Genomic DNA, 12,922 nt, shown 5'->3' on the forward strand with positions numbered 1-12,922 from the left:
AAGGGCCACAAGAGCCAAGCATGGACACAATCCCTTCTGTCCACCCACTCACAATCTGCCTAAATTCATAGAATCAGCATTTCTGCCAGATGGCTCTCTAGCCTCTGCTTAAAAACTTCCAAAGGAAGAACCTACCACCTTCGTAAGAAACCACCTGGATTATATAACAGTGCATAGAGATGGAGGACTTGTAGGCCAACTCCAGCTTGGAAAATTCCTGGAGACTAGGGAAAGGCAGCCTGGAGAAAATGACATTGGAGGACGGGAGCTTGGCAACGTGGTTAGGTTTTCTCTTTCTCCTAGCCCAGTGGTCCCCAACCCCTGGTCCGGAGACCGGTACCGGTCCATAGATCAGTCGGTACCGGGCCGTGGCTCCTCCCCATCCTCCTCCTCAGCTGCTGCCTCGGAGGCTGCCCTGCCACTCTGCCGCCGGCTCACCTTTGGTGCTCAATTGTTTCATTCTTGCTGTGGGAGCTGCCTTTTAATCATTTATAACAGATAACTAGAATGTAAAAATACATTTGATTTTGCAGGGCAATTAAGAAATGAAGTACAAATACGTGATGCTCAAGCCATGGATTGTGCCCACCCAACCTTTCCCCTCAACCTCATCCAATCCCCTTACTTACTACAGATCCCAACTCACATGACTTTTGTGCCTGCAAGTCCTATGACTCACATCATAGCCTGTGTGGGTAACCAATGTGTGGGTAACCTTCCTTTTCCACCAGCAAAAAAAGCTGATTGGATCCAACCCCGTAATTGCAACCTGAATGCTGATAAATAAAACCACGAAAGCTCCAGATGTATCTGTATTTGGCCCGTGCTGGGCAGAGGCCCCAATGACCAGACTCCTCTGTTAATCCTCCTTTGCAGAAATAAAACAATGTCCCCGAAACAGCATGGCCCCACTGCTTTAATGCTTTTTATCTCACACATTCTTTCTGCGTTAGGAATCTTCGGCATAATGGAAGCCGGTGTGCCGCTTCAGTAGCCAAGCATTGTGGGTAAAGTGAGGTTTCTTACCTCAGCAAATCTATGACATTTGGGGGCAGAAGTAAAAGCTGGTGCTGGGGGGGGGGGGAAGTAACGATTCATACATGACTAATACTTCGGTGACCCATTGTGCAGGCGGTGCTGTGGATTTCATCTGTTTGGACAGCAAAGCTTCCTGGCAGGAAGCGGATCAGAAAGGCTTTTTGCAATGGAGATGGGGGGGGGCAGGAGGGAGAGACTCCTGGCTTGGGCCTTGAGTTCCAGCTGCAGGTGTGAACGGAATTTTTAAAAATGGTTTGTTGGTTAAGGATGGCAGCTGCTGCACCACTGGGGAAGAGGTTTCACCACACACAAAAGTGCATCAGCAGCCAATTTGCTATTGTCCTACCCTCAAATGGGATGGCACCCCCTCTCCCCCAACGTGGTCTGCAATAGGATGGAAAAGTTTATAAGCTATGCTCCACTCCCCAAAAGAAGGTATTAGCCAGTTTCAGCAAGTGCTGGAAAAGATGTCTCTGCCTGAATCCATCAAAATCTGTTTCAGTTTTCAAAAGCTGGCGTAAAAGATGGTAGACCAAGGATCTGAGTTGGTAGAAGGCAGTTTCATACTGTCGTATACAGTCTGGGCTAAACAGCTTGTTGTGCTTTTCATATTAGGTTCCTTCTTTTCCTTTTCCCACCTAATGAATTTTATATGAACTTGATGTGTCGGTGCTAAAGATTTCGAATGGATCCTTTGCCCTTTGATCGACAGTAAACGTCCCATTTGTAAAATCACTGGATATGGTCATGCAAACATTCGAGTTGTAAATAACAGGTCCATTTTTGTTCTCAATCTTTATTTCAGTTTAGTATTTCTTTTCTTTATTCCATTACCAGAACGGATTTACATAAACAGGGGATTTATTGATTTTTTGCTTAATTCATGCTAAATTCGACATGAGAATTAACCAATTATGTTTGCTATAAAAAATCCGCCTAGCATCTTCTGTTCTATCACTTCTAATTTGCTGATGGGCAGAACCGTAGTTTTCTTCTTAGGAATGATAAAAAACACTCCCAGTATCATAATACAATTCACACACACACACACACACACACACACACACACATTAAATTAGGACTATTCCTAACATATGACCAACAACATAGTGAGAATAAGAATTGCTTATCTGGATTTTTTAAAAAAATACACCAAGCAGATATGTTACTGATGCTCTAGTCTTTTTGCTCTGATCTATTTTGAAACACCGAAAAATAGAAATGATGCCGAATTGCTCAAGAAAGCCAAGAATGCGAGCCTCTTAACATTAATGATACGCTATAGGAAACAAATAAAAGCACAGTTGTAGCAATTTATCAGTGAAAGTTATAAAACACAACTTGTGGATGAGAAATCTTACACAGAGTGGATACTCAACCTGAATAAACTTTATTATTACAGGAAACCAATCTCCTGTTGTTTTTTTTAATCAAGCATCCATTAAAACAAGACTGCGAGGAGGAAAAAAAGGATTTATTGTAGGAGAAAGCTCTCTCTATAAAATTTGTAATGGATTTGATGGAGCCAAAAAGCAAAGTTAAAAAAAAAGCAAGAGGAAGGAGAATATGGAAGCCATAATATTTACCAGCAAGCAGAGTCCAATTTGATGCTCTGCATGGGTTTAAAAGGGAGATTTTCTGAGGTTGAAAAGGAAAGAAAGAAAGCCCAGTCTCCAATTGGTCAGAAAAGTGTAGCCAGAGAAATGGATTGCAATACACTCAGGAAATTCCAGAGAACAGCAAAAATCGCAGCCTTACCTCTCCACTTACCTGACAGACTCTCCAGGTGCTCTTGCATGGTGAGGTGCAGATAAAGATGAACCGCGTTATCTATCGCAGTCATCTCTTTTTCTACTCAAGCGTCCATCCGATCCTGCTGAAGATGAATTTGTCAACGTGATTTTCAAGACAAAAATCTGTGCAGCAAAGGAAGGTTCTGCACACAGGTCCCTGGTCAGAAGAGGAACTGTGAGCACAAACCAGGACTTCCCTTCCTGTAACCCACAAAACCCCATTGAGCAGGGAACGGTGGTTCAGGTGCTTGTAACAGCTCTGATAAACTGGCCTGGCATAGAGTGCTGGAGTAGGATTTGGGAGACCTGAGTTCCAATTCCCAAGCTGCCATGGAAGCTCTGGATGCCCATGGGCCGGTCACTCTCTCTTAGACTCACCTATATCACTGGGTTGTTTTGGGATGGTACAAGGGAGGAGGAGAGAGCAAAGCAGTGGGTTACTTAGGGTTCTCATTGGAGAGAAAAGTAAAGCCTAACTATCCAAACAAAATTCAGAAAGCAAGGGTCAGAAGCTGGGGGGCTGGATCCCTCCAGTCCCTCCGAGTCTGAGAAGGTCTTTATGAGCTGGTGGTCTCTTTTGCTGATTGGTGAGATTCTGCAGATGTCTTCTGGAAGTGGTAGTACTTTCCTCTGGTGCTTAAATTCCATGGGTCTTTAACCTTTCGTTATAAGCAGCTTAAATGGGGTGCAGCTTATGGCTGCACGGTCCACTAGGAACTTCGGCGTGATCTTCGATGACTCCCTATCCATGGAGGCTCAGGTCAACAGAGTAGCAAAGTTGGCATTCTACCACCTATGCCAAGCAAAGCTACTAGTGCCCTACCTGTATCCAAAGCACCTAGCCACAGTGATCCATGTAAGGGTCACTGGCAGGCTGGATTCCTGCAACTCGCTCTACACAGGCCTGCCCTTGTCCCCGACATGGAAATGACAACTGGTCCAAAACATAGCAAGAGACCCTTGGAAGGCAATGGCTTGCACATATCAGCTGTACTGAATGGTACAGTTTTAATTTGTTTTTAACTAGCTATTGCTATGTTGTCAATCGCCTCGAGCTACCTTGCCAGGAGGGGCAGTCATCTAAACCTGAGTATAAATAAATAACTTGGGCTGAGATGGCTCTCATTGAAACATTTGTGTTTTGCTACACAACAGAATCCACAAAAACACCGCCATGCATTTTGCTCTCATACTAAGCTAAGAGCTGCTTTGCACCTAGAAGTTTCCCAAGACCATCGGGAGCCAAATTCCAGCAGTTCTTGACATCATTCAAACATGAGAGTTGGTGTGGCACAGAAGATCAAGTGCTGGGCAGGATTCTGGGAGACCTGATTAGAATTCCTACTTCTACCACGGGGCCTGTCCCAAACAGAATTGTGTTAGGGAAATGGAAGAGAGGAGAACAATTTCCTAAGTCACTTGGAGTCCCAGCTCAAAGCACTTGCTTTGAAAAGTGATTTGGGGCCATAAAAGTGTCATCCAAGTTAAAAACTCATGAAGAAGAAGAAGAAGAAGAAGAAGAAGAAGAAGAAGAAGAAGAAGAAGAAGAAGAAGAAGAAGAAGAAGAAGAAGAAGAAGAGAGTTGGTTCTTATATGCGGCTTTTCTCTACCTGAAGGAGTCTCAAAGCGGCTTACAGTCACCTTCCCATTCCTCTCCCCACAACAGACACCCTGTGAGGTGGGGGAGGCTGAGAGAGCTCTGATATTACTGCTCGGTCAGAACAGCTTTATCAGTACCATGGCGAGCCCAAGGTCACCCAGCTGGCTGCATGTGGGGGAGCGGGGAATCGAACCCGGCATGCCAGATTAGAAGTCCGCACTCCCAACCACTACGCCAAACTTATCCTGCATAAATATTGTCTGGCCTAACTGGCAGCAGCTCTCCTGGATCTCACATAGAGGTCGTCCATATCACCGGAGTCTTTTAAAACAGGAGTTGCTGCAGACTGAACATGGGACCTTCTGTTTGCAAACTAGACTGCCATTGAGCCATGACCTTTTAAAGAAGATGCTTCATACTGAGCCGGAGTAACAAAAAACACCAGGGAACCTTGTGGAAAAATTTAGAAATAAATAAACGAACCACAAAGAAACCTCAAATGCAAACAACATTATGCAAATTGAAAAAGTATACAATTTTAATAGCAATATACAAACGCCACAAAACTGTTCTCAAATACAACATGCTCTGTGAATCATCAAAGGATCATATGATACGTGAAGAAGTCAGAGAAAGGTAAACAAAATCTCATGATACAATATTTTGAAAAATTGCAAGAGTGCACGATTATATAATGTCTCCTCACAACCAATCCCAATATATGTATGTAACTCACAAGTCATTGGGGTATTGAGGATAGCATGGTCTGCCCTGATTGGCCATGGTTCCCAGGATCTTGGGCAGAGAACTGTGACATCAGAACAACCCGAGCCTTTAAAAACTGGAGACGCTTGTTACTGAACTTGGTATTTTCTCCAGGCAAAGAAACTGCTCTCCTACTGGACCAGAATCCCTCCAGACAGTACATCTGTCCATATATAAGGGCCAAGAAAAGTATGATGATGCAGTTTGCTTGTGCATATTGATCCTCCTTCTTGCTGTATTGGGGCAATAATGCATGAAATGGTCCTACATCTTCCCTAGCTCAAGGTTGCTTGTCTCAGTGTACTGGTGTTGCACACAAAAGGAGTCTGTGCACACTGATTTTTAAGCATAATGGTTACAAAGCTGCTCACCCTACTATCTACTGAGTAGAAAACGTATTCTTATTTCATTGCTTATTAGAGGGAGCATATCAACGCAACTGTGAAATCCACCTTGATTCTCAGAAAGAAAGGTGGACTATAGATAATGTAAATATAAATGAAGATAAACAAAAGGAAAACGTGTTATTTGGTGTGTGCAGAGTTCTGCACGTGGCATTCAGGCGGCACACACACCTTTGTGGTCACTGCAAGCGAAAATCAGCTGCCACGACTGACTTGGTTGAGTTCTAAGGCAAGAGGGATAAGAATTCTCGTCAAGTCTCAAATCATATTGATTCTCTGGATACCATGTGGTTGTTTCAATGCAATCCAGCCCAGAATTATGTATATTTAACTTTTATTGATTTCAGTGAGGTTTAAGAAGGTGTACTTTTACATACTGGATTGAGGCCACAGTGATTAAAAAAGAAAAGGGGTAAAACAAGCTTCTACAGGGATTTCCTCCATTTCTTCCTGTAGCTGCTGTGATATAATCTGCCAGGGTTGGACCAAAACTTCCAATTTACCACAAAATCAGAATAAAAAATCCACACTGTGCTTCTGGATCATGTAAACTCATATCAGAAATTAGGAAGCTGTAGTTATTGTCTCTTTTTGCCGTGTGATTCTTGGCATTGCAATAGTCCTGGGCATTCTTCTTTATTAAAGATAAACAGAAAGGTTGGCAGGGCAAATTAATTTCATCCATATAAATTAACTCAGCTTATTCTTTCCCTTCCTCCACGCCGCATCACAGCCAGGGATTGCAGTGCCTTCCTGCCTGCCACCAGCAAACGAAAATTTATTGAACATATGTTTGTGTTCCACTTAATAAAATAATACGCCGATATTTTTCAGATCAACTTTGTTAGTAATTCATGAAGTGACTATTTATGCTAATCGGGCAGAAATGTGTTGGCGTGCCGAATGCATTACATAAATTTGAATGCAAAATGCTCAATTATGAAATAAAACACAGGTAATGCAAATAGTAAATTACACCCAGTGAGGGGGGGGAAAAAACCCACAATCTACATATATGTGGATGAATAGATCTTTGAGGTGGATTTTCTCAGGCACCTGCAAATTGCTTAAAGAGAAAAGGATTAATAAATACTGAATTACGAGGACGATTATTTCCCCTCATAATTCACCTATTTGTAATGGCTTCTAGTTATCGGGATGCTGTTTTCATAGCCACAGATGTGGAGGAGGTCTTGTTTCCTCAGCAATTTTACCCCTATCAGATTATCTTGTCTGATTCTATTATTTCTTTCCCATAAATCTGCTAACAGTGATTTGTTATTTGCTTGCCCTGTTAAGGGATCTGAAGCGCTGTTAAAAGGATTTATCTAGCTGTGTGCCTAAAAGCAGGGGATGCCTGAGCTGCATGGCCCCCCCTGTGGAAGTCTTGGCGAAATCAATTGGGTCGCTTTTCAGACTTAATTTCAGTGGGCACGATTCGGTTCTGCGCCATAAAATAAGGCCCTGGATAAACAAAGGGAGTCATAACTGTACTTAATGTGTTGGCCTTGACAGATGAGTTTGCTTAAATTATAACAAATGACGCTCAAAGTCGATATAACTCACAAGAGGTGTGTGTCTCGCCTGACTTTTCCAAATCTTCTCTGGCCTGATTGCTCAGCTACGGCAGTCTCCGCATTATACTTGGGCAGGCACCAAGGACTGTGCAACAGCGGTGCGTGGCGCTACGTCGGAGTGCTGTGTGCAGTGCGTGGCACATTGCACAGTCTGCCGAACTGGCAATGCCTCGGCCTGCCACGGAAGAGACTCTCCGCGTCTGGAAAGCTCAGTGCTGTTCCTTTGAAAGTGGTCTTTGACGACCAGATGCCCCCAACTGTGCATTCTTCAGGAGAGGTCCTTGAACAGCAGAAAGACTATTAAAGCAGGGGCCCTATAGATTGTCGATTAATAAGCAGGCTCGAAAGCAAAGAAACTAAAAGAGAGGGGGGGGAGGGAGAGGGAGAGCAGGCCCAGGGAGGGGATTTGGCCTGTCATTGCTGCAAAAAAGACAGAGAGCTGAATGGCTCTAATTGAAAGAAGAGTCTGCAATTGTTGCAGAAGAGGCAGTCTTAATGGAGAACTGTAAATGTTTAGACATCCATTGTGGGAATCTCAGTAATACAGCAAAATGCTGCCAAAATGAGAATTTTGTGTTGTGGAAAGGACGAAGGTGGTCATGTTTCTTCAGGAGGTTATTTTGGAAAACGAGCACTGTCATTCTTATCCACCCCCCCCCCCCGTGCACTACACTTGACTGTCCCTGTCACCTTGACTGGTCCAATGAGCATAATTCTGCACTCACTTGATATTTTGCAGGTGGGCAGGGGGGATATATAGTAATTTAGGGACAGAAAACTAATTGAAAACACCTCTGCCCGAAGGAACTGTTTTATGGGACGGTGTTTCTAATTGGACTCAACTGCTACAAGTGTAAAAGTGTAACTCCAGAAAAGCAGTAACTCCCCCCATGCAGTTTAAAGTATTAACACGTGTTTGTGATTCATAGCAGCCAGAAGGCGAAAAATGATCTATCACACCACATTTATCTTACTGCAGAAGAAACCAAATTGAAGGAATTTAGCCTGTCATGATGAGATTTATGGAGAAAAAGCACATGGGGGGGGGGGCTGTTGTCCTTGTTGACGATTCTCAGACTGGGAAATCAAACCGAGACGTCACGTTTACTTAACTCATGAGTCCAATTTCTGAAATGTTGCCAGGGAGAGCTGTATTTTTACATTATGCCAACCAAGCAATTTTGGCCAACCTACAGTGGCAACTCCGTCTAAGTTTTCTGTGCCAACATGTGAGCCAAGACACCCTCTCGAGGCGCTTGATCTCAAACTGCATCGTACGGATCGCAGCCATAAAAGCTGAGAAACCTTGGGGTACCCAAACAAACTATTCTTTAATAATAAACTGACATTTGGTAGCTACTGGAAAAGATGGCTTCAGAGACCAGTGAGACGGGCTCACCAAACAAACTCCATAAGTAGTGAGGCTCAGATTTTCCGAGCGGAAATGCTGAAAGCAGGCAGAATCCATGCACCAAAGTGCAATGTTCAAAAGCCTGGTTTAATATATGACTAAGTGTCAGCTGTCAGGTTTCTGAGAATTACTTTTCAGATAAACAACTTTAGAGCGCTGTACTTCATCTTAAGGGATCTTATTTATCACCAAATTACAAGTAACTTTAATTCTGTTGACAGTGCCATAAAGTCAGGGAGTGAAAAAGAAAGTCAAGGCTGCCAATTTTGAAGAGTTTGGTCTTAACACACTTATCAAAAAGAGGGAGGGGCTTCACTGAGCCAGATCAGTCTAAAGTCTTCTTTCTCAAAGTCTACTGCTGGGTAAATTTATGATGGGTAAAAATAGGATTTGAAAACGGCATCCAGTCAGTTAGAGAAAGGTTTGCAAAACCCCGGAGGAATCCCTCCGGCTTTAAGGAGTTAATTTCAAGCCGTCCTGTCATACTTACACTTTTATAGCCCCCCCACGCCCCCCCACGCCTTCAATGAGAAATTTGGAAGCGATTCAAAGGCGAGGCAGACCTGTGCCGAAAGGTGGCGCCGTCGAGGTTTAAACTGAACGCACCGAGGCTAGATCGTTGCCTTCACTCCGTTCTGGTTTTGAGTGGGTTAAAAGCCCCCCATCCCAATCTTGCCTAATAAAATTGCAGGAGGGGGGTGGGGGAGAAATACATGCGGAGTCTGTTTTTTTATTTAATGGCTCAAACCGCCCCCATCTCTCGGGGAAGATCCGGCTACCGAGGCTGCGACGATCCACTCTCTTAAACCGGTCTTAAAAATTAAAAAAATATATATCCGCGTTTCCTCCATCGGTCCAGGAAATGCCTCTCGCGTAGAATTGTAAAACTTTGGAAAACGTCTCGGAGGTCTATGCAAAACTTTTTGAATGCAAAAAATACAGGGCGAGGGCAGAACAGCTTTAGGGGCACCTTTCAGCCCAACAAAGTTTGTCCGTTCACCAATCCATCCCTCCCTCCCTCCATGGGGAGCGGCGAGGAGACACGGTTCCCAGCATTTTGACCTCGAGCGGGTGCATTGATCAGGGCGGACGGGCCGGGAGAGCCGGACAGGGAAAGCGGCTCGGGCAGGGAGGCGCGCGGAGCCCGGCGCGGGACAAATCCCCACCAACTCGGTCGGCGCCCCCGCAGCGAAGCCCCACTGAGCTTTGCAAGCCGGCAGGGACGGAGGGAGACAGGCAGGGAGGGCTCGGGCTGGCTCCTCCTCGGGGGACATCACCGCCGGTCCGGATTAACTCTTCCCCGACCCCAGCCTCTGCCAAAGGGCGCTGCGATTGGGATTTCGATTCCGATCTCCCCCTCCCATCCTCCCTCCCTCCCCCCCCCGCCGCCACGCGCGCGTTCCCACGACCCATCCAGACCCTCCGCGCCGTCCAGCAGAGCCGGGCGCCAGCTCTCTTGGCGTTCTACCTTGAGTGAGCGGAGCGGGTCTTCCCCGGCCAGCTACCCGGCGTCTGGAACGCCAGTTCTCCGCAGCCGTGGGACAAAAGTGTGCAGTGCCAAGCGCGCGCCAGCAGGAGCAGCGGAAGAAAGGCGAGGAGAAAGCGAAAAGCAACCCAAGTGCAACTGCAAGCGCAAGACCCCCCCATCCCCATCCCCACCGCGCAAAGTTAGCCAGCCTCGAGGTGCGCAAGCACAAGGAGCGGCGCTTGCCTCAGGGAAGCCCCCATCTGCTTCCAGCCGCGAGCCCCTGGGTTTCCTGGACGCTTTACAGTCAATCTCCCGTAGAAACTCAATGGGGTTCCCCCCCCCCCTCCCGTGACTCCCCTTCGGAGGTGAATCCCATCCGTGCCGCTTCGGCCGCGAAGGAGTTAAAAATTCTCCTCCCAGCTGACAGTCAGCTGATTGCCGTCCTGATTGACAGCGCCGAAAAGTTTCCTTGTTTCTATACTATTATGCTAATCAGAGCCGGGTTCGCGGCCGCCGATTGGCCGGGAAGGCGAGTCAATTTCCCATTTGACGTCAACGGCGCTATAAAACTCAGCCATGCTTTTAAACTCTCCTGGACGAGCTCTTTAAAATATTTTTTCATCTCGTGGCCGGCGCTTGGGACGTTTGAGTCGCTTTGACTTTTTTTGTTGTTGATGTTGTTTGTTTCCACCCAAAAATTGACATTGTTTTGGGTCATCGCGTTGACCCGAGGATTTCGTTGTTGGTGGTGTTGTCTGCAAGTCTTTTAATCTTCTTTTTTTTTTTCTTTTAAAGAAAGATTGCTGATCTCCAGTTTTCGGGGGATTCTCCTTCCCAGATGGTGAACCTCTCTCTCTCCTCGCTTGGGCACTTTGCGTGAAAAGAAAAGCAAAGCAAAGCAAAAAAAAAAAAAAAAAAAGGACAGACAGACCAGTGGGACAGAAACACCATGAAGTGTTAAACAAGAGCATCAACCAAAAAAAAAAAACTCCAACAATTATTTTTAAAACCATCCTCCTCTTGCAACGAACTCACACTTCCAATTGCAGCGAGCTTGCTTGCTTTCTTTTTTTTGCAAGCTGCAGAAGGGAAGCGAGCGAGAAAGGGGGAGGGAGTTACGAGAGAGCGCGCGCAAGAGAGAGAGAGAAAGAAAAAGAGGCATCCAGCCCAGATGCTAAAGGCAAATAAATAGACCGGGAGAAGCAGCCGCCTGCGGTGCACGGACGAGCCCCCGAGCCGCTCTTTGCAAAGGGGGGCGGGAGGCTCCGGCTTTTTCTTTCGGCACATTGGAGCGGAGCTTGCAAAGGGGCTGGAGGAGAGAGAGGGCGAGCGAGAGAGCTGCGCCGTAGCAGCAGGAGCACCCGCAGCAGCAGCAGCAGCACCACTCGCCGCCGCCGCCGAAGAGCAGCCCGTGCCCCGCCGCCTCTCGCCCAGCAGCAAACTGGCTCACCCGCTCGCCAGCCAGAGCAGCCCGCTCGCGCCCGGCGGAGTGCCCCCTTTCTGGAGGGCTGTCGGCGGCGGCGGCGGCGGCGGCGGCGGCCCCAGCAAGAGGATGGCATCCGACCTGGCAATGAACAGCTCCGACCTGCCCACCAGTCCCTTGGCCATGGAATATGTTAATGACTTCGATCTGATGAAGTTCGAAGTGAAAAAGGAGCCGGTGGAGACGGACCGCATCATCAGCCAGTGCGGCCGCTTGATCGCCGGGGGCTCGCTCTCGTCCACCCCGATGAGCACGCCCTGCAGCTCGGTGCCCCCCTCGCCCAGCTTCTCGGCGCCCAGCCCGGGCTCGGGCAGCGACCAGAAGAGCCACTTGGAAGACTACTACTGGATGACCGGCTACCCGCAGCAGCTCAACCCGGAGGCGCTGGGCTTCAGCCCGGAGGACGCCGTGGAAGCGCTCATCAACAGCAGCCACCACCAGCTCCAGAGCGCCGCCGGCTTCGAGGGCTATGCCCGCGGCCAGCAGCTGGCCGCCGCCGCCGCCGCCGGCCCGGCCGGCTCCATGGGCCCCGACGAGATGGGCTCGGCGGCCGCCGTCGTGTCGGCCGTGATCGCGGCGGCGGCGGCGCAGCAGAGCGGCGGTGGCGGGGCAGGCGCGCCCCATTACCACCACCACCACCACCACCACCACGCGGCCGGCCACCAGCCGCACCACCACCCGCACCCGCAGCAACAGCAGCAGCCGCCGCCGCCACAGCCGCAGCCGCCGGGCAGCGTGCAGTCCTCGGCCAGCAGCAGCAGTAGCAGCAGCAGCAGCAGCAGTAGCAGCACCAGCGGCGGCGGCGGCGGCGGCGGCGGCGGTCTCCACCACGCGCACCACGGCTTGCACTTCGACGACCGCTTCTCGGACGAGCAGCTGGTGACCATGTCGGTGAGGGAGCTCAACCGGCAGCTGCGCGGCGTCAGCAAGGAAGAGGTCATCCGGCTGAAGCAGAAGCGGCGGACCCTCAAGAACCGCGGCTACGCCCAGTCCTGCCGCTTCAAGCGGGTGCAGCAGAGGCACGTCTTGGAGTCCGAGAAGAACCAGCTCCTGCAGCAGGTCGAGCACCTCAAGCAAGAAATCTCCAGGCTGGTCCGGGAGAGGGACGCCTACAAAGAGAAATACGAGAAGTTGGTCAGCAATGGCTTCAGAGAAAACGGCTCGAGCAGCGACAACCCCTCCTCTCCAGAGTTTTTCATGTGAGTTGCGGACCCCCCCCCCTGACTCCCCCCCCCTTGAAACTCTCTCCCACCCACCCACCCCCTGCTATACACACAAGCACCAAAATGACAGCCTCACCCATGCTCACGACACGCGCGCACAAAAGTTCTCCCCGCGAGTTACTTTGGGGAAGGGGGGGGGCGGGTTCGCTGCGAAGCCAGC

At 48.4% G+C, this 12,922-nt stretch overlaps 1 protein-coding gene and 1 long non-coding RNA gene across 6 annotated transcripts in view; one reads left to right on the forward strand and one right to left on the reverse strand.

Annotated features, from left to right (window-relative positions):
• Positions 1-10,172, reverse strand: part of LOC143823851 (uncharacterized) — a 51,844-nt gene extending 41,672 nt beyond the window's left edge. For 2 of the 3 annotated variants that reach the window (XR_013226599.1, XR_013226598.1), the window contains exons 1-2: positions 10,057-10,172; positions 2,809-2,914 (exon numbers count right to left, since the gene is read on the reverse strand). This is a non-coding gene — a long non-coding RNA (uncharacterized LOC143823851). The remainder of the gene's footprint in view (positions 1-2,808; positions 2,915-10,056) is intronic. The other variant, XR_013226600.1, reaches the window with a different exon arrangement.
• Positions 10,173-10,611: 439 nt separating this feature from the next.
• MAF (MAF bZIP transcription factor) overlaps positions 10,612-12,922 on the forward strand; it is a 247,041-nt gene continuing 244,730 nt past the window's right edge. The window contains exon 1 of one of the 3 annotated variants that reach the window (XM_077310538.1): positions 10,612-12,738. In XM_077310538.1, the coding sequence (XP_077166653.1) occupies positions 11,609-12,738 (1,130 nt within the window). In that variant the 5' untranslated portion in view covers positions 10,612-11,608. The remainder of the gene's footprint in view (positions 12,739-12,922) is intronic. The other 2 variants (XM_077310540.1, XM_077310539.1) reach the window with 2 other exon arrangements.

The sequence above is a fragment of the Paroedura picta genome, chromosome 14 (genome assembly GCF_049243985.1).
Source record: "Paroedura picta isolate Pp20150507F chromosome 14, Ppicta_v3.0, whole genome shotgun sequence".
NCBI lineage: Eukaryota > Metazoa > Chordata > Lepidosauria > Squamata > Gekkonidae > Paroedura > Paroedura picta.